Source organism: Panthera pardus, unplaced genomic scaffold (genome assembly GCF_024362965.1).
Source record: "Panthera pardus isolate Hobbes unplaced genomic scaffold, ASM2436296v1 HiC_scaffold_16, whole genome shotgun sequence".
Lineage (NCBI taxonomy): Eukaryota > Metazoa > Chordata > Mammalia > Carnivora > Felidae > Panthera > Panthera pardus.
Genome location: NW_026526721.1, coordinates 9241538 through 9262831, shown reverse-complemented (window position 1 = coordinate 9262831; position 21294 = coordinate 9241538). Strand labels below are relative to the sequence as shown.

The following is a 21294-nucleotide window of genomic DNA, read 5'->3' as shown; positions in this document are numbered from 1 at the left end:
CTTTGTACACCAATGGTCTCTGTTGGACCTACTCAAATCTGCCATTCTAGCTTGAAAGTCAACAGAGATGACTTACAATCTCATGAATGGGGCTGAGTATCCCTAGCCAGCATACTTTATCAGCCTCTACTATGACATGGGCAACCCCACCACAGATAGACATTCACTGTGGTCTCGTTAAATATCAAAGTCATTGGAGGAAAAGGAGCTGCAAGGTGTGAAATGGGAGTGGGCACTAGAGGCATATCCATGAGACAACCTGAGACAAGGGGGAAAAGGGAATATGGGTTGGTACCAGTGCATATGAAAGAATTACTGTCAAATCTCAAGGCTAATGTGCTATTCATGTAGGGATAAATGGCCACCAAGTGTGTAACATTAACACAGTTCAGCAAAGCCTCCACAGAAGATGAACATATAAGGAAAGTGAAATACTCATCATTGTTGGGGCTAGTTTGGTGGACACATGGGTGTCCGCAGTCCTATTCTTCCCACTTTTCTCTCTGAGAGCTTTCAAGACAAACATCTGGAAATAAAAAGGTCTTGGCTCTGCTGCCTTACGCGACGACCTTGAGCAAAACCCTGCCTGTTGCTGTCTGTCAATCTCCTCAAGTGTACAATTCAGGGGAACTCATAGGATTGCCGAGAAGAGGAAAGGCACTAATGCAGGTGAGCAGGCTGCAACCAAGGGCGGTGCAAAGTGCCCTCCGTAGGCGTCCCCGGACTGGGGCCTGACACCTCCAGGGCCCAGAGGGGAGCTTCTTACTGCCCCACACCCAGCCTGGCTCCCGGGGGGCCTCCCACCACCTCCCACCCCTCCCAGAAGCATCCATGTGGTACAGACTCCCTCCTCTTGTGATTATTTTCCAGTCTTCACCAGGGGTTTCAGGCTGACAGAAATGAGAACTGATGGGCCCTGCAAGCAAGTGTGGACTAGGGTCCATACTTTAAAAGTCTTTCCCTTCAGGGGCGCTTGGGTGGCTCAGTCGGTTAAGTGTCCGACTTCAGCTCGGGTCATGATCTCACGGTCCGTGAGTTCGAGCCCCGCATCGGGCTCTGTGCTGACAGCTCAGAGCCTGGAGCCTGCTTTGAATTCTGTGTCTCCCTCTCTCTCTGACCCTCCCCCGTTCATGCTCTCTGTCTCAAAAATAAATAAACAAAAATTAAAAAAAAAAAAAGTCTTTCCCTTCAGAAGGGCTATGATTTTCTCTCTGTTATTTGGCTTTTCTAAACAGACCCACGATGAATAACAAATTCTAGGACAAAACAGTAGCATGTCAACTGCTGGGTTGGAAATGTACACCAGTATCACAGAGATCTTTTTTCCCTGAGGCTTTAAAAATAACACCTATTTGTATATAACACGTAGCAACTGTGACCTTGGACAAACATAAGAAATAGGCAGTATAGGCGAACAGGAGATTATGTAACCATTAGATCAAACATTCCAAGCAACTCCTTGGCCACAGTAAGTGTTCATAAACATTCCCTCCCACTTGGGGCCCATTGGGAATTACACAGAAGGAGAAGCCCTGCTCACACCCCAGTCTCAGCACAGGACCTAATTCTCTGTTTCTCCCTCCTGAGATTCTCCTAAAAGAGCAAAGGGGAGGGGCGCCTGGGTGGCGCAGTCGGTTAAGCGTCCGACTTCAGCCAGGTCACGATCTCGCGGTCTGTGAGTTCGAGCCCCGCGTCAGGCTCTGGGCTGATGGCTCGGAGCCTGGAGCCTGTTTCCGATTCTGTGTCTCCCTCTCTCTCTGCCCCTCCCCCGTTCATGCTCTGTCTCTCTCTGTCCCAAAAATAAATAAAAAACGTTGAAAAAAAAAAATTAAAAAAAAAAAAAAAAAGAGCAAAGGGGACTGTGTTCTCAGACCAAAGGGGACTGTGTCCTCAGAGGCAGTTCCCCTGTGTAAGCAACTTCACTGCATCTTGGAAGAAAGCAACCTTTCTCATTCTGCAAAGCAAGAAGGACAGGGGATATTGTCCCAAGACAATATACGTACTCCTTCTTTACTTTTGAGGTTTTCCGAAAATAATTTTAACTCGCCTACCATGAATCACTAGCCCCCTATTAACCCAAAGCCAACCACCTTAGTTTGGGGAGCCCATCAGTCGACCTCAAGCCATTGCTTGGCTCAGAGGTAGCATCCTAAGAGGACACAGTCCTGGTTGGGCTCAGGGTACAGCCCCAGTAGGTATGGATTTGATACAGCTTCTTTAAACTACTGGAACTCTGGCCCCTCCTTTCATGGAGGGATGGGGGTGGGGCCTCGGCTCTAGGAGTCACAGCGCTGGAACCAAGAACATAGTTCTACTGGCATCTCTGACTCTGGCCAGGTCTCCGCACCACTAGCCCTCGGCGTGGCCCACAGCACCGTCGGCTCCACACACAGGGCCTCGCTCGCGTTCCCCACAGCTATGTGTTCAGACACCCGCGTGGCGCTGGTGACCGGGGCCAACAAGGGCATCGGCTTGGCTATCGTGCGTGACCTGTGCCGGCAGTTCTCCGGGGACGTGGTGCTCACGGCACGGGACGAGGCGCGGGGACGGGCGGCCGTGCAGCAACTCCAGGCCGAGGGCCTGAGTCCGCGCTTCTACCTGCTGGACATCGACGACCTGCAGAGCATCCGCGCCCTGCGTGACTTCCTGCGCAAGGAGTACGGGGGCCTGGACGTGCTGATCAACAACGCGGGCATTGCCCTCGATAGTAAGAACGTGGGAACTCTTAGGCCAGGAGACCTCCCTTAGGGGACCAGCCAGGGTGGGTTTGGGGCTGGTGTCTAAACCGCTGCTCTGGGGTCCAGAGCTCTGAGGGGATCTAGAACGGCCTCCCTAGGGAAGAAGATGGACTGGAGACACAGGGAGAGCAGGACCCTCCAGCAGTTGCAAGCATTTCCACCACAGGACCTTCACACTGGCATGGATCAGATTCTCAGGGACCTCACCCAGGTTTTTCCAAGTTTCTTTCTGATTGGATCTGAGTCATTTGGTAAATATTAACCTATTTTGCAATAGACAACATATTGTAAACAAAGGTACACAGAAAACCCATTGTGCACCCTTCCCTTAGCATCCCCAAGTGGTGCCAAGTTACAAAGCTACACGGCATCAGCCAGCCAGATAATTCACACCGGGACAATAGTGTTACCTAACACAGAAATGGCTGAGAATTCACGTTTGCAAGTGAAAAAAAAAAATGCTATCGTCACTTCATGGAATATTCTCAGGAGGCAACTGCTTACTGACCTATTCTCCTTCTTCCTTACCAGTTGATGATCACACACCCTTACATATTAAAGCAGAATTGACAATGAAAACAAACTTCTTTGGTACTCGAAACGTGTGCACAGAACTGCTGCCTCTAATGAAACCCCAAGGTAGGTGTGATCAGGGGCCCAAGCAGTGCCATTTCTGGAATGATCTGGCTCCTGCCTCTCTGACCTTATCTAAGGGCCCTGCTCCCTCTCGCTTCTCAGCCACACCTGCTTCACTGCTGTGTCCCCACCACACAGGTGCCCTTCTCCTCAGGACTCTGTACACGTGTGTCCAGCAGCAAGCAGTGTCTTCTGTCCTGCTGGCCTTTCACAACTGGCTCTTTCTTCTCCTTCGCATCTTCATTTCAAATTCTCCTCACAAAGGCCTTTCCTGCCTCTGTACCCCTCACAGGTGCACTTCCCTGGGAATTCCTTCCTGGACCCTTTCTCTTCCTTCTGCCTTCCTCTGAGTGATTTTATTCAGGCTAGTGGACTCTTCACCATCCAAACTTCTCAGGCTCCCCTAAAATCTGTCACCTGCCTAGAACATTCCCTAGAGCATTCTCTTCCTACGTCTCCTTCTCCTCAGGATGCCCTCCCTTCCCTCCTCAGATCCGACCCCTCCAGCTGCCCACCCAACCCCCCACCTAAACATCTCAAATGTGTCCAGATGGCACCTGTGATTTCCCAATATCATCCTGGTCACGGACCACTCCATCCACCCACCATGAAAAATGAGGTCATCATGCCCACCTCCTGATTGTCAGTGACCAGGTCCTACAGTTGTCCTATAGATTTTGTCCCCCAAGCTATCTGCATCCCAACTCTCCTCCAACAGAGACTCAGCTGTCGTTTCTGGACAATTGAAACCTTCCTAAGAGATGCTGCTTCTTCTGTCTTTTCCTTTCTGGTTATTCTCCGTACTCCCTGAGCGCTCACTTTCTCGCAAAAGTCCTTCAAGAGCAAAGTCCAATCCTGAGCACAACTCGTAGCGATCTCTGTCGTCAGACCTGCCAAAGTCCAGGCCCATCAACTTCCCTTCACCTTGATCATTGTTTGCACAAACAAACTGCCACAGTTCCTTGGTTGTTAACTACTGAAATATTTACCCCCACGTTAATGCGATGGGGAACCACCACCCATTCAGTACACTAATTAAATAAGCTGATGCTTTTAGAAAGATTAGGATGTCTGGCTTGAATGAGTACGTGCGTGTACAGTTTACTCTCAGTTCTGCCTCCATTGCCTCTTCATTCCTGGAAACTTCCATCACTTCTTCTACCACTGGCTTCATTGGCACCCAAAGGGCAGCTCTCAAATGTCCCCCGACTCCTTTACTCACCACAACGTTGATGTTGGACGAGTCCCGTGTGCCAGCATCACACATCCTACACGTATTCCCTTTAAAAGGCAAAAATCATACTCTGGCTGATTGTTTTCTCACTTACTAAGTAGTGTGGGTGTCTGCTGTGTATTTGGCCTCGGGCCAGAATGAGGAACGAGTGTTCTTCTGCATTTGCTAAGGCAGGCTCTAATCAAATATTGATCTTGCCTCAGGAAAACTAGACTCAGGGACATGGAAATGCAAGCTATATTCTCAGTGTAAGACCAGGGTTCCCTTGCCTTTGGAAATAAGAGAGTTCTTCCATTATTTGAGGGGATGGCAGCCACAGTGGTTCATGTTATCAGAACATTACCCTCTTTGGGGAGACTATCTGGGAGAAGTCCTAGCTAGGGCAGCCAAAGGAAATGCTGTCCCTCCTCCCCCATACTTCAGAAACCAGGATACAAAGAACAATCTCCAATGACATCCACCAGGTCTCTGCGGGTCAGAACACATGCAAAAGGCCAATGTGTGCTCTGTTTTTTGGTGTGTAAGGACAAACCAAAAGACAGAATTGTGACTTTAAGGATATTGAGAGATAGTAAATGTTGATTCTTCTTATTTTTTTAACCAACTGAATCATCCAGGCACCCCATTCTTACATTTTTTTCAGATTATTTATTTATTTATTTATTTATTTATTTATTTATTTATTTTGAGAGAGAGAGAGAGAGGAAGAGAGAGAGCCAGTAGGGAGAGGCAGAGAGAGTAGGAGAGAGAGAAGCCAGCCCCATGCTTTCATTGCAGAGCCCAAAGGAGCCTTGAACTCATGAGCCAAGAGATCATGACCTGAGCAAAATTAAGAGTTGACGCTTAACCAACTGAGCCACTCAGGGACTCCAATTCTTCTTATATTTTAATCCTCTTTTCAATAACAGTTTTAGTTAAACCATTTAGGCAGAAAATGAAGATAAGAACTTAAAACAACCAGGTGCCTATCACCAGTCTTAACCATGCAATTAGTATCAAAGTCATATAAATCCCTTCCCACATTCCATATCATTTCACTCTCATTCCACCAAAATTCCTATTCCTGAATTTGAAAGATATTCTCTTTAAAAGGATAAGTTGTTGTTATTTATTTATTTATATCAAAATAAATAAATATTTTATTTATATTTATATAAATTTATAAAGTTATATAATTTATAATTTATATAAATAAATTTAAATATATATATAAATATAAATATTATATAAATATTTATATAAATAAAATTATAAATTTATAATTTATATAAATAAATATATTTATATAAAAAAAATAAATTATTTATTTCAAAAAGATATTAAGGTATAATCATCTCTAAGGAATTGAACAAACATTGGAAAGCCGAGCACTCTTGCTCATCAGATATAAGCTTAAAATACTAGGCAATAATATGGTCTTATTAAGGCTACTGTTAGGAAAGAAGCCTTACAGAAGTTGTTCTCAACCTTCCTTTGAGAAGGTACTGCTTTGCAATATCCTGTAGTCTGAAAAACCACTAGAGGAATTTGGTGGGAAAATTATAATAGTAAACATATCTCAGTCACACACACACTCTGACATATTGGTTCTAGAAAGGATAGGTGGCTGGACATTTCTAGGTGTGATGTGCTAGGCATTTTATATATGGTCCCCATTAAAAACCTGGAGGAATAATGGATTTCAAGGTCACAAGCACAGCTGGCTGAAGACCGAGGTCATGCGACATCCAAACTAGTGGTTCTTCCCACTACTCAAGGTCCTCAAATCATTTTCCCTACATCTCGCTTCTTCAGATGAAGCCTTACCCAGTAAGGCAAGGGAAACAGAAAATAAAAGGACTCTGCTCTATTGGGCCAATGCCTTCCTTATCGCAAGACCCCCAGGTACCTCAGGGAAAACCACAGGAGGCACATTTCAAAACTTGAAGTGTTTTCTGAAAAACCCTTATCAGTCAAGACACTAAAGAACTGGTCCTCTTGATATTAGAAAACATGGATCCTTCAGGGAATGTGACAAATGTTAAATCATCAAAGGTCATGAGACCAGCTTGGACTTACAGATTCTGAATAGCCTTGAGAGTCAAATGCTGCCCTTGAAGTTTGTGACCCCAGATGAGATGACGTCTAAAATAGCTTGTGTTGTGGAGATCACTGTGGCTGTGCTTTAGGACACTGAAGTTTGGAGAGGGAGAGATGTTCCTAAATAGATCCCTGGCCACATACAGAGTAATGGCCTGGATAGACTATAAGCCTGAGACGCACGCCAGCCCCACCAGAACAAGAGTCCTTTCGTATCTGGGTGACTCTTTCGTATCACGCTGACTGTGACGGGGCAATTCCTTCACACGCTACCTCATACAGGTCACACACTTGCAGTCACACATCCAGTCTCTTTCGCACACACTCACATGCAGACATACGACACACTCAAGTGCACTCACACACCCTTATCACAAGGTCTTATGGATGGTCCATAAACTTCTTTTCTTTTAAGTTTACTTACTTATATTTGACAGAGAGGGCACGAGTGAGGGAGGGGCAGAGAGCGAGAACGGGCATCCCAAGCAGGCTCCAAACTGTCAGCACAGAGCCCAACGCAGGGCTCCAACCCACGAACCGTGAGATCATGACCTGAGTTGAAATCAAGAAGCAGTCGCTTAACTGACTAAGCCATCCAGGCGCCCCACCCTTAAACTTCGTAGCGCACGGGCTGCGTGCATTCCAGCTCAGAGTCCTCAAAACGATACATGAAAGCCATGAGTCTACTCTGGAGACCAAATGTTTGGATCAGACACTTGGCTGTATAAACTCCATAAGTACTTCCTATTCCTGCACTTGTGTTTCCTGTCCTGAGCTGTCACACCAGAAGGGTCTACCAACTCACCCAGCTCTCAGGTGAAGCCCGCTGACAGCCAGCCTGCCACTTGCAGATGTGGTCAGTGCAGGGGACAGGCCTGGGTTGAGGGAATGGTTGCAGCATCTACTATGAGGAATTTACCTACGAAACCTTTTACTCCCTGCCAGGCTTCCCTCATATACACAGGTAACCATTTTCACACCTGATACTGGACTTCCTGAGAGGGACAACACAGAATAGACAAGAGGGCAACAGCTTACAGACAGTTAGTAGAGTTTCTCCATTACTGACTATACTAAAGGTACATAAGAAAATGGCTCCAAGCCCCTATGAGTAAATGTTGCTGTCTTTCTGGTATACCAGTTACCCATTGTGGGTTCCTCTGCCCCTATCTTATTTCATACACTTCTGTGTTTTGCAAATTTGAATCATTAATGTGTATTGTTTTTATTGTGAGACAGGCAGATGATATTTTTGAAAATACAATAAATCTAATTATTGGTATGTAATAAAACCTGAGAGGTGCTTACTAAAACATTTGACAAATAAGTTCCATTAAACTGACACTTAACATGTCGTAGATGAAAGGAAGGACTGGAATAACTGACCCCTTTCTAAAAGGTGTTTATGCTCCTTCCATAATTTGGCTATTGCTGAAAGTGCTGCTACAAACATTGGGGTACATGTGCCCCTAGGCATCAGCACTCCTGTATCCGTCGGGTAAATTCCTAGCAGTGCTATTGCTGGGTCAATGGATAAAGAAGATGTGGTTTATATATATAATGGAATACTACTTGGCAATGAGAAAGAATGAAATCTAGCCATTTGTAGCAATATGGGTGGAACTAGAGGGTATTATGCTAAGTGAAATAAGCCAGGCAGAGAAAGACAGATACCATATATTTTCACTCATATGTGGATCTTGAGAAACTTAACAGAAGACCATGGGGGAGCAGAAGGGGAAAAAAAAAGTAACAGAGAGGGAGGGAGGCAAACCATAAGAGACTCTTAAGGACTGAGAACTAAGGGTAGATGGGGGGGGGGGTGAGGGAGAGGGGAAAGTGGGCGATGGGCAGAGAGGAGGGCTATAGTGTCATGCATTCTCTTTTTCAAGAAACTTGTATGGCACTGCCATTCCTTAGTGGGATGGAGCTCAGAGTTAACTGACTATGACTGTTCTTCCTGAATATTTTCATAAAACAGGGACAGTTTGCTAATTTTAGTGAAGGTCTTATTGTTCATAAATTCTCATAACCTTTCTATTAAGCTAAAGATACTCATGTAAATAGAAAAATAGTAAACTATTTATACATGTCAATATAAGTTCACTTTTATGAATACTGACTATATTTTTGAAAAAGAATTAGAACTGTGAGATTAACACTGTTAACAGATTTACAGAGATACAATTCACACATCCTACACTTCACCCATTTCAGGTATGCAATTCAGTGGAGTTTAGTAAATGGACAGAGGTGTGGAGCAATCACGACTTCAAGATTAGCACACTGTCATCACCCCAAGGAGAACCTGTGCCCTTAGCACCAGCCCTCTGGTCTCACATTCCCACTGTCCTAGCAACCTCCAATCTATTTTCTGTCTGAACATTTACTTTTCTGGACATCCCATATATAAAAAATCATATAATGAGTAGTCTTTTGTGACTGACCACTTTCTTTTGGGTAATGTTATCAAGATTCATCCATGTAGTAGCATTTCTTTTTATGGCATCTCTTTAACATGTGACTTTTCCATCGCCCCTTCCCGTGACCATATTGCCTGGTGTTTTCTCACTGCTCCCGAGTTGATGAAATCCCAACATAGAGGAAATAGCCACGCACATTAGCCCGTGAGGTGATTTGTTTTTGCCTGGTTACAGCAGAGCAACAGCCCACACCATGCAGTTTTTCTCCTTCAAAAGGTCATCATTAAACTGATCAGTTGTTTGTTGGTTGATAGACACTTGTTCATAGAGCACTGGCCATGGGACCGTAAGATGTTAAGATGATCTCGAAGGTGACCTGTGAAGAAAAGTGGTTCTCTACTCATGATTGCAGTGAGTGCCTCCTTACCTTCAGATAGCATGTTTCTATATAAATCACTCTCTCCTCTTAATGGGACACCTGGGCACTGCACTCCCCATTAGATCATTTCTCTGATATCATCTGGGACATTATGAGTGTTACAAGGTTCAAGACTGTATCGTGTCCATCACCTATATAAGAAGACTACATTAACACTCCTAGGAAACTGGTAATTGTCTCCCAAATGGACAAATGCAGGAATTTTGGTACTCATCATTCTCGTGCATGCAATTCTATGTGACTATTTGTGTTCTATTTTAGGCAGAGTGGTCAATGTGTCTAGTATAATGAGCTTGGTAGCTCTTAAGAACTGCGGCCCAGGACTGCAGCAGAAGTTCAGAAGTGAAACCATCACAGAGGAGGAGCTAGTGGGGCTCATGAACAAGTTTGTGGAAGACGTAAAGAACAGAGTGCACCAAAACGAGGGCTGGCCTGATATCCAAATACCTACATATGGAGTGTCAAAGATGGGTGTCACCGTCCTGTCCAGAATCTATGCCAGGAAACTGAGTGAGCAGAGGAGGGGAGACAGGATCCTCCTGAATGCCTGCTGCCCTGGGTGGGTGAGAACAGCCATGGGTGGACCTACAGCCATTAAAAGCCCAGAAGAAGGAGCAGAGACTCCCGTCTACTTGGCCCTTTTGCCCCCGGATTCCAAGGAGCCTCACGGGAAGTTGGTTATGGAGAAGAAAGTTGAACAATGGGGACCCCCCTCTCAGTTCCCTTCATGGGTCCCGTTATGATACAGTCATGATTTGACCAAACAGATTACACTGTCTACAATGTCCTTATCCACGTCAAGTACTCACATTGAATTGGTTACTAATTCTGTGAAGTCTTCTGTGATTTCTTCCATAATATATGAGAACAAAAAGTGGAATTAATGACCATAATGAATGAACATCATAGATGAATAAACAATTCTAAGTAGATGTCCACATGTGCAGATTACCCCTTGCCAACCAGCCCAAAAAATTAACAGAACCTAAGTTAGGTCAAGAGAAGGGACAATTTAACACAGGGGTTCATAAACATTAGTGAATGTGCCAGATGGTGATTATTTTGCCTTTGCAGGTGAATGGCCTCCGTTGGACATACTCAAATCTGCTGTTTAGCTTGAAAGTCACCATAGATGATATATAGACCCATAAGGGGGTGGGATTTCCCTAGCCAGCATACTTTATCAGCCTCTACTATGACATGGGCAACCCCACCACAGATAGACATTCACTGTGGTCTCGTTAAATATCAAAGTCATTGGAGGAAAAGGAGCTGCAAGGTGTGAAATGGGAGTGGGCACTAGAGGCATATCCATGAGACAACCTGAGACAAGGGGGAAAAGGGAATATGGGTTGGTATCAGTGCATTTGAAAGAATTACTGTCAAATCTCAAGGCTAATGTGCTATTCATGTAGGGATAAATGGCCACCAAGTGTGTAACATTAACACAGTTCAGCAAAGCCTCCACAGAAGATGAACATATAAGGAAAGTGAAATACTCATCATTGTTGGGGCTAGTTTGGTGGACACATGGGTGTCCGCAGTCCTATTCTTCCCACTTTTCTCTCTGAGAGCTTTCAAGACAAACATCTGGAAATAAAAAGGTCTTGGCTCTGCTGCCTTACGCGACGACCTTGAGCAAAACCCTGCCTGTTGCTGTCTGTCAATCTCCTCAAGTGTACAATTCAGGGGAACTCATAGGATTGCCGAGAAGAGTAAAGGCACTAACACAGGTGAGCAGGCTGCAACCAAGGGCGGTGCAAAGTGCCCTCCGTAGGCGTCCCCGGACTGGGGCCTGACACCTCCAGGGCCCAGAGGGGAGCTTCTTACTGCCCCACACCCAGCCTGGCTCCCGGGGGGCCTCCCACCACCTCCCACCCCTCCCAGAAGCATCCATGTGGTACAGACTCCCTCCTCTTGTGATTATTTTCCAGTCTTCACCAGGGGTTTCAGGCTGACAGAAATGAGAACTGATGGGCCCTGCAAGCAAGTGTGGACTAGGGTCCATACTTTAAAAGTCTTTCCCTTCAGGGGCGCTTGGGTGGCTCAGTCGGTTAAGTGTCCGACTTCAGCTCGGGTCATGATCTCACGGTCCGTGAGTTCGAGCCCCGCATCGGGCTCTGTGCTGACAGCTCAGAGCCTGGAGCCTGCTTTGAATTCTGTGTCTCCCTCTCTCTCTGACCCTCCCCCGTTCATGCTCTCTGTCTCAAAAATAAATAAACAAAAATTAAAAAAAAAAAAAGTCTTTCCCTTCAGAAGGGCTATGATTTTCTCTCTGTTATTTGGCTTTTCTAAACAGACCCACGATGAATAACAAATTCTAGGACAAAACAGTAGCATGTCAACTGCTGGGTTGGAAATGTACCCCAGTATCACAGAGATCTTTTTTCCCTGAGGCTTTAAAAATAACACCTATTTGTATATAACACGTAGCAACTGTGACCTTGGACAAACATAAGAAATAGGCAGTATAGGCGAACAGGAGATTATGTAACCATTAGATCAAACATTCCAAGCAACTCCTTGGCCACAGTAAGTGTTCATAAACATTCCCTCCCACTTGGGGCCCATTGGGAATTACACAGAAGGAGAAGCCCTGCTCACACCCCAGTCTCAGCACAGGACCTAATTCTCTGTTTCTCCCTCTTGAGATTCTCCTAAAAGATCAAAGGAGTCTGTGTCCTCCGACAGTTCCCCTGTAAAAGTAATTTCACTGAGGGGCACCTGGGTGGCTCAGTCTGTTGAGCGTCCGACTTCGGCTCAGGTCATGATCTCACGGTCCGTGAGTTTGAGCCCCGTATCCGGCTCTGTGCTGACAGCTCAGAGCCTGGAGGCTGTTTTGGATTCTGCGTCTCCCTCTCTCTCTGCCCCTCCCCCACTCATGCTCTGTCTCTCTCTCTCTGTCAATAATAAGTAAACATTACAAATTAAAAAAAAAGTAATTTCACTGCATCTTGGAAGAAAGCATCCATTCCCATTCTACAGAAGAAGGACATGTTCCTGAGACAATATCCATACTCCTTTTTTTCTGTTGAGGTTTCTCCAAAATAATATTAGTTCACTTACCATGCATCTCTAGCCCCTACTAACCTATGACCAACACCTTTCTTTGGATAGCAAAGCAGTCCAACCAGAACTAATGCTGGGCCCAGAGGACAGATCCTAAGAGGACACAGTCCCGGTTGGCCTCAGGGTGCAGCCCCAGGAGGTACAGATTTGTTATAGCGTCATTAGGAAACCTTCTGGAATATTGTCCCCTCCTTTCATAGAAGAACGAAGGCGGGGCCTCGGGCTCTAGGACTCACAGCACTGGATCCCAGAAACAGTTTTGCTGGCATCTCTGACTGTGGCCAGGCCTTGCCCTCGGTTTGGCCCACAGCTCCATCCGCTACACACACAGAGCCTCACTCGCGTTCCCCACAGCTATGTGTTCAGACACCCGCGTGGCGCTGGTGACCGGGGGCAACAAGGGCATCGGCTTGGCCACCGTGCGTGACCTGTGCCGGCAGTTCTCCGGGGACGTGGTGCTCACGGCACGGGACGAGGCGCGGGGACGGGCGGCCGTGCAGCAGCTCCAGGGCGAGGGCCTGAGTCCGCGCTTCCACCTGCTGGACGTCGACGACCTGCAGAGCATCCGCGCCCTGCGTGACTTCCTGCGCAAGGAGTACGGGGGATTGGACGTGCTGGTCAACAATGCAGCCGTCTTCTTTGACAGTAAGGACGTGGGAACTCTTAGGCCAGGAGACTTCCCTTAGGGGACCACCCAGGGTGGGTTGGGGCCGGTGTGTGAATCGCTGCTCTGGGGCCGTAGCTCAGAGGGGATCTAGAACGACCTCCCTAGGGAAGAAGATAGTCAGGAGGCACAGGGAGAGCAGAACCCTCCAGAAGTTGCAAGCCTTTCCAGCCAGAGAACTTTGGCATTGTCATGGATCAGACTCTCAGGGACCTCCCCCAGGTTGTTGCAAGCTACTCTCATGGGACTTGAGCGTCTCCATGAATTTTTAAATTATTACTAAATATACAAAACCCCACAGGGCCACCTGAAGAGATACCATTGCACCTTACCTTAGCGTCTTGCAGTGAGTGGTGTCAACCTACAAAGCCACCCAGCATCAACCAGTCAGATAATAAATGTTGGGATAAACTGTTCACTATCCTACACACTATTGAGAATTCACCCGATTACACACAAATGCTATTGTCACTGCATCAAATTTTCTCAATGGCTACTACTTATTAACCTATTCTCCTTCTCCCCTACAAGTTGGTGACCCCACCCCCTTACATATTCAAGCAGAAGTGACGATGAAAACAAACTTCTTTGGTACCCGAGACGTGTGCACAGAACTGCTGCCTCTAATGAGACCCCAAGGTAGGTTAATTGTTAACCAGATCTCTATGGGCTCAGAATCCATTCAAAAGGCCAATGTTTGCTCCGTTTCTTGACATGGAAAGACAAACCAAAAGACAGAATTATGGCCTTAAGGACATTGAGGGATAGTAGATATTATCATTTTTTAATCCTTTCTTCAAAAAGAGGTTTACTGAAATAATGTAGCCACAAAAACAAAATAAGAATCTACAACACCCAGGTGCTCACCACCAATCTTAACCAGGCCATCAGTATCAAGGCCATGTAATCCCCTTCCCACATTCCATATCTTTTCCCTCCCATTCCCCCAAATTCCTGTTGCTGAATTTAAAGGATACTCTCCTTAAAGGGATGAGCTGTTGTTCTTTTTTCTCTCTAAATTATACCAGGCACTTATCTCAAAAAAGATATGAAGGTATAAGCTGTGGTGCCTCAATGGCTCAGTCAGTTAAGCGTCTGACTCTTGATTTCACCTCATGTCACGATCTCACAGTTTCGTGAATTCAAGCCCCACATCGGCCTGTTTGCTGACAGCACAGAGCCTGCTTGAGATTCTCCCTCTCTCTCTGACCCTCCCCTGCTCACACTCTCTGTCTTTATAAAAAATAAATAACACATAAACACACAAAAAGATATTAAGATATAAACATCTCTGAAGAATCGAGCAAACATTGGAAATCTGAGCACTCTTGTTCATTATGTATAAGGTTCAAGTAAAGATGGAAATACAGTCTTGTTACCTTACCCAGGTAACAAGGTAACTTACTACACTTACCCAGGAAACTTAGAAAAGTTGCTCTCAACCTTCACATGAGAAGATACTGCTTTGAAATATCCTGTAGACTGAAAAACCACTAGAGAAATTTGGAGAGAAAATTACCATAGCAAATGTATCTCACTCACACTCACTCTGACATATTGATTCTAGAAAGGATAGGTGGCTGGACATTTCTAGGCGTGATGTGCTAGGCATTTTATATATAGTCCCCATTAAGAACCTGGAGGAATAATGGATTTCAAGGTCACAAGCACAGCTGGTTGAAGACCGAGGTCATGTGACATCCAAACTAGTGGTTCTTCCCACTACTCAAGGTCCTCAAATCATTTTCCCTACATCTCGCTTCTTCAGATGAAGCCTTACCCAGTAAGACAAGGGAAATAGAAAATAAAAGGACTCTTCTTGATTGGATCAATGTCTTCCTTATCACAGGACTCCCAGGTACCTCAGGGAAAACCACAGGAGGCATATTTTAAAACTTTGAAGTGTTTTCTGAAAACCTCTTATCACCCAAGAGACTGAAGAGATGGTAATCTTAATATCAGAAAACATGAATCTTTCAGGGAATGTGATGAATGTGAAATCATCAAAGGTCACAAAAACCAGCTTGGACCTACAAACTCTGAATTTCCTTGAGAGTCAAATACTGCCCTTGAAGTTTGTGACCCCAGATGAGTGATGATGTCTAAAATACCCTGTGTTGTGTAGATCACTGTGGCTCTGCTTGAGGACAGTGAGGTTTGGAGAGTAGGAGATAGTGAGAGATTTCCTAACAATAGATCCCTGGTCACATACAGAGTAATGGTCTGGATAAACTGTAAGCCCAACATACAACCTGGCCCCAGCAGTGCGCAAGAGTCCTTTCTGACCTAGGTGACGTGCTTTTCACAGTGACTATGACAGGGCAATGCTTTTACACACGATCTCACACACAGTGTCACACACTCACAGTCACATTCACATACAGTCTCTTTCACACACACTCGCATTCACACAAATCTCACACACTCCTGTGAACTCACACACCCTTAACATAAGGATGTCAGGCGGGCCCATACACTCCTTGGCACGCAGTCTGTGTGCCTTCCAGTTCAGAGTCCTCAAAATAACACTTGAAAACCATGAGTCCACTATGATGACAAAAATGTTTGGATCAGGGACTCTGCTGTGGAAGCTCTAAAAGTACTTCCCAATCCTGTGTGTGTCCTGTCCTGAGCTGTCAGACCGGAAGGGTCTAAAGGGTCCCACTTCTAAGGGGAAGCCCCCTGACAACCACCCTGCCCACTTGCAGATGTGGTCAGTGCAGGGGACAGGCCTGGGTTGAGGGAATGGTTGCAGCATCTACTACAAGGAATTTACCTACAAAACCTTTTACTCCCTGCCAGGCTTCCCTCAAATACACAGGCAAGCATTCTCACAGGTGATTCTAGACTTCCCAAGACAGACAATATAGAAGAGAAACAGGGTATCTTTATTACAAACAGCCTGTAGAAAGTTAGAAGAATTTCTCCATCTACTGACTATACTAAAGGTATGTAAGAAATAGTTCCTAGCCCCTATGAGTAAATGCATTGGCCTTTCTGGTATACCAGTTACCCCAGTGTGGGTTCCTCTGCCCCAGTCTTGTTCTTTTTCAAAGATTTCTTTCTCTCTGTTGCAATTTTGAATCATGAAACATAGTTTATTATATTATTACCCAGGCATATAATATTTTTGAAAATAAAATAAATATGTTTAGTGGTAAGTAATAAAACCTGAGAGGTGCTTCTGAAACATTTGACAAACATGTTCTGTTAATCCTACACCAAATACGCTGTAGATGAAAGGAAGGACCGGAATAACAGACCCCTTTCTAAAAGGTGTTCAGCTTAGAAAACTGTTACATTAATAAGATAGTTTATATAGTTCATTTTCATTTTTTCTAAACACCACCAATGGGAGCCACAGGGTCATGCATGATCTCTCCCACTGAACTTGTATGGCACTGCCATTCCTTAGTGGGATGGAGGTCAGAGTTAAGTGACCATGACTGTCTTTCCTGGATATTTACATGAAAAAGGGAGAGTTTCCTAATTTTCTTGTACCTTTTGACTTTTTTTATAATCTAAAAGTACTCACTGAAATATAAAAATACAATCAATATTTAAATGTAAAAATAGTAAACTATATATGTCAATATAATGTCATTTTTATGACTTACTGATATATTTTTAAAAAACAGTGAGTGAGAAATGTGTCATTGCTTTGCACCTTTAATAGCTTTATTGAGATAAAGTTCACCTACCATACACTTCACCCATTTCAGGTATGCAATTCACTGGATTTTAGTATTGACAGAGTTGTAGAACCATCACAACTTCAAGATTAACACACTGAAATCACCCTAAGGAGACCCTTTGCCCTTAGCTATCGGCCCTCTGTTACCCCTTTCCCCCTGCCCTAAGCAACCACCAATCTACTCCCTGTCTCTAGACTTCGTTGTTCTGGACATCTCATACACAGAATCGCATAACGAGTGGTGTTGTGTAACTGGCCTCTTTAACGCTGGACAATGTCGTCAGTTGTCATCCATGTTGTAGCATGTACTTCATTTCTTTTTATGGCATCTCTTTAACATGTCAGTTTTCCACTCCCTTCCACGACCACATTGCCTGGCATTCTGTCATTGCTCCCAAGTTGATGAAATCACAAACATAGAGAAAATAGCTTGCAAGTCCGCCCAGTGAGGTGATTTGCTTTTCCTGGCTCATCGGAGTGACAGCCTATCAATGCAGTGCTGTCTTTCACCTTCGAAAGGCCTTCAATAAACTGATCAGCTCTTTGTTGGTCAATAAACATCTGTTCATACAACATCATCTAAGTGACCATAAGATTTTTAGGGGGCTTCAAAGGGGACCTGTGAAGGAAAAGTGAATCTCTATTCATGAATGCGTGAGTGCCTCCTTACATACAGTCCACTTAACATGTTACTGGATAAGCCATTTTCTTTTTTTTAGGGAACATCTGGGCACTGCCTCCCCATTAGATTCTTTTTTTGACATTATATGAGATATTAAGGGTATAACAATTTTCATGTTCTTCGCTTATAGAGTCTTCATTAACACTCATAGAAAACTGGTAATTGTCTCCCAAATGGACAGATTTTAGCAAATTTGGTATTCATCATTCTCATGGATGCCATTCTATGTGATTTATTTGTGTTGTATTTTAGGCAGAGTGGTCAATGTATCTAGTATAATGAGCTTTGTAGCTCTTGAATACTGTAGCCCAGGACTGCAGCAGAAGTTCAGAAGTGAGACCATCACAGAGGAGGAGCTGGTGGGGCTCATGAACAAGTTTGTGGACGATGTAAAGAACGGAGTGCACCAGAACGAGGGCTGGCCTGATATGAAAGTAGTCACATATGGAGTGTCAGAGATGGGTCTCACAGTCCTGTCCAGAATCTATGCCAGGAAACTGAGTGAGCAGAGGAGAGGGGACAAGATCCTCCTGAATGCCTGCTGCCCTGGGTGGGTGAGAACAGACATGGGTGGGCCAAAAGGCATCAAAACTGTAGAAGAAGGAGCAGAGACTCCTGTCTACTTGGCCCTTTTGCCCTTGGATGCTAAGGGGCCTCACGGGGAGTTTGTTATGGAGAAGAAAGTTGAACAATGGGGACTCCGCCCTCAGTTCCCTCCATGGGTCCCATTATGATACTGCCATGATTTGACCAAACAGATTGCACTGTCAACAATGTCCTTATAAAAAAAAAAAGAAAGGAAGAAAAGAAGAGAAAAGAAAAAGGAAGAAAAGAAAAGAAAAGAAAAGAAAAGAAAAGAAAAAGGAAAAAAGAAAAGAAAAGAATCACTATCCATATCAAGTACTCACACTGAATTGGCTACTAATTCTGTGAAATCTTTTGTGATTTCTTCTGTGATATATGAGTAGAAAGAGTGGAATTAATGACTATAATGAATCAACATCATAGATGAATAAACAGTTCTAAGTAAACGTCCACGTGTACGCATTGTTTCTTGCCAACCAGTCCCAAAATCTAATAGGCCCTACTAGGTCAGGAGAAGGGACAGTTTAACTCAGAGGTTGGTAGACATTAGTGAAAGAGCCATATGCTGAATATATTTGCCTTTGCAGGCCAATGGTCTCTGTTGGATATACTCAAATCTGCTGCTGTAGCCTGAAAGTCACCACAGACAATATAAAAATCCATGAATGGGGTGGAATTTCCCTTGCCAGCATACTTTATCAGCATCTATGACAGCCTCTATGACATGGGCACGCCACCATGGACAGACATCCTCTGTGGTCTCTTTAAATATCACACTCAATGGGGAAAAGTCAACTGCAAGGTGTGAAATGGGAATGGGCACTTAAGATGCATCCATAAGACAATGTGAGACAAGGGGGAAAACGGAATATGGATTGGTATCAATGCGTATGAAAAAATTACTATCAAATTTCCTCAAGGCTAATGTGCTATTCATGTAGGGATAAATGGCCACCAAGTGTGTAACATTAACACAGTTCAGCAAAGCCTCCACAGAAGATGAACATATAAGGAAAGTAAAATACTCATCGTTGTTGGGGCTAGTTTGGTGGATACGTGGGTGTCCGCAGTCCTATTCTTCCCACTTTTCTCTCTGAGAGCTTTCAAGACAAACATCTGGAAATAAAAAGGTCTTGGCTCTGCTGCCTTACGCGACGACCTTGAGCAAAACCCTGCCTGTTGCTGTCAATCTCCTCAAGTGTACAATTCAGGGGAACTCATAGGATTGCCGAGAAGAGTAAAGGCACTAACACAGGTGAGCAGGCTGCAAACAAGGGCGGTGCAAAGTGCCCTCCGTAGGCGTCCCCAGACTGGGGCCTGACACCTCCAGGGCCCAGAGGGGAGCTTCTTACTGCCCCACACCCAGCCTGGCTCCCGGGGGGCCTCCCACCACCTCCCACCCCTCACAGAAGCATCCATGTTGTACAGACTTCCTCCCCTCATGATTATTTTTCAGTCTTCACCAGGGGTTTCAGGCTGACAGAAATGAGAACTGATGGGCCCTGCAAGCAAGGGTTGGGTCCATACTTTATGTCTTTCCCTTCAAGGGTGCTTGAGTGACTCAGTCAGTTGAGCGTCTAACTTTGGCTCAGGTCATTATCTCAAGGTTCATTAGCCCCACATAGGACTCTGCCGTCAGCACAGAGCCCACTTCAGATCTCTCTCTCTCTCTCTCTCTCTCTCTCTCTCTCTCTCTCTCTCTGCACCTCCCCTGCTCTTTCTCTTTTTCTCTCAGAATAAACTTTGAAAAAATAGGTCTTTCCCTTCAAAAGGGCTATTAATTTTCTCTCTGTTATCTGGCTTTTCTAAACTGACCCATGAGGAGCATCAATGTCTAGGACAAAACAATAGCATGTCAACTGCTGGTTTGGAAATGTATCCCAGTATCACAGAGATCTCTTTTCCTTGATACCTTAAAAATAACACCAAATTATATATAACACTTATTAACTAAAACCTTGGTCTACACCAAATATAAGCACTTTATAACCACTAAAGCAGACATCCCAAGCAATTCCTCAGCCACAGTGAGCTTCACAAACATTCCCTCTCACTCGGGGCTCACTGGGAATCCCACTGAGGGAGGAGTCCTGCCCACACCCAAGTCCCAGCACAGGACCTCATTCTCTGTATCTCTCTCTTGAGTTTCTACTGAGAAAGCAGGGGATCTGTGTCCTCAGAAGCACTTCCCTGTACAACCAGTTTCACTGCATCTTAGAAGAAGGCAAACTTTCCCATTCTACAGAGGAAGAAGGACACATTCCCAACACAATGGCTATATTCCTTTCTTCCTGATGGGGTTTTCCCAAAATATGTTTAGTTCTACTACCATGAATCTCTAGCTCCTATTAGCCTGTGACTACCCATTTTCTTTCTGAGGAGCACATCAGTCCGTCCTGAACCATTGCTGAGCTCAGAGGAGGGATCCTAGGAGTGGGGAGTTCCATCTGGGTTCAGGGTACAACCCTGGGAGAGACAGACCTGGCATAGCATCTTTAAGGAACCATCTGGAACCTTTGGCTCCTCCTTTGATGGGGGATGGAGGTAGGGCCTCTGGCTCTAGGGGTAACAGCCCTGGATCCTAGAACACAGTTCTACTGACATCTGTGCCAGTGCCCGGGGCCAAAACACACACCCAGTGTCTTATGATGTCTGCTTTCCAAACTCAAGTGCCTCGCTCAGCCTGGTAGGCCTGCAGCCACATGGTGCTGGTGACTAGGTCCAACTAGGCTTTGCCATCATGGGTGTTCTGTGCCAGCAGGTCTCAGGGAACATGGTGCTCGCAAACATGCTTCCCCCTGCCTTACATCCACGACCTGCAGAGCAGCCATGCACTGCTCAACTTCCTACGCAAGGAGTGCGGGGGTCTGGAAGTGCTGGTCAGCAACATGGGCATCGTCTTCTACTCCTCCCCTCTTGGCGTGATCTAGTCAGGTTAGTGGAATCTTCACTACCTCCAATTCATAAAGCCAGCCTAAAACCTGTCACCTGCCTAGAATATTCCAGGATCTCCAGACACGCGTATTTGTCTTCCTGCCTCTCCACCTGCAC

The 21294-nt window shown here is 45.2% G+C and overlaps 2 protein-coding genes across 2 annotated transcripts; both read left to right on the top strand.

The window, feature by feature from the left end:
* Nucleotides 1-2292: 2292 nt before the first annotated feature.
* On the top strand, nt 2293-10481 carry LOC109249756 (carbonyl reductase [NADPH] 1-like). The gene is made up of 3 exons (XM_019420282.2): nt 2293-2707; nt 3270-3377; nt 9811-10481. The coding sequence occupies exons 1-3, from the start codon at nt 2419-2421 to the stop codon at nt 10290-10292; spliced, it is 879 nt and encodes a 292-aa protein (XP_019275827.2). The 5' UTR covers nt 2293-2418; the 3' UTR covers nt 10293-10481.
* Nucleotides 10482-12487: 2006 nt separating this feature from the next.
* On the top strand, nt 12488-18455 carry LOC109249757 (carbonyl reductase [NADPH] 1-like). Its single transcript, XM_053903091.1, has 3 exons — nt 12488-13263; nt 13814-13921; nt 17911-18455. Exons 1-3 carry the CDS (start codon nt 12975-12977, stop codon nt 18390-18392), a joined length of 879 nt encoding a protein of 292 aa, XP_053759066.1. The 5' UTR covers nt 12488-12974; the 3' UTR covers nt 18393-18455.
* The last annotated feature ends 2839 nt before the right edge of the window (nt 18456-21294 follow it).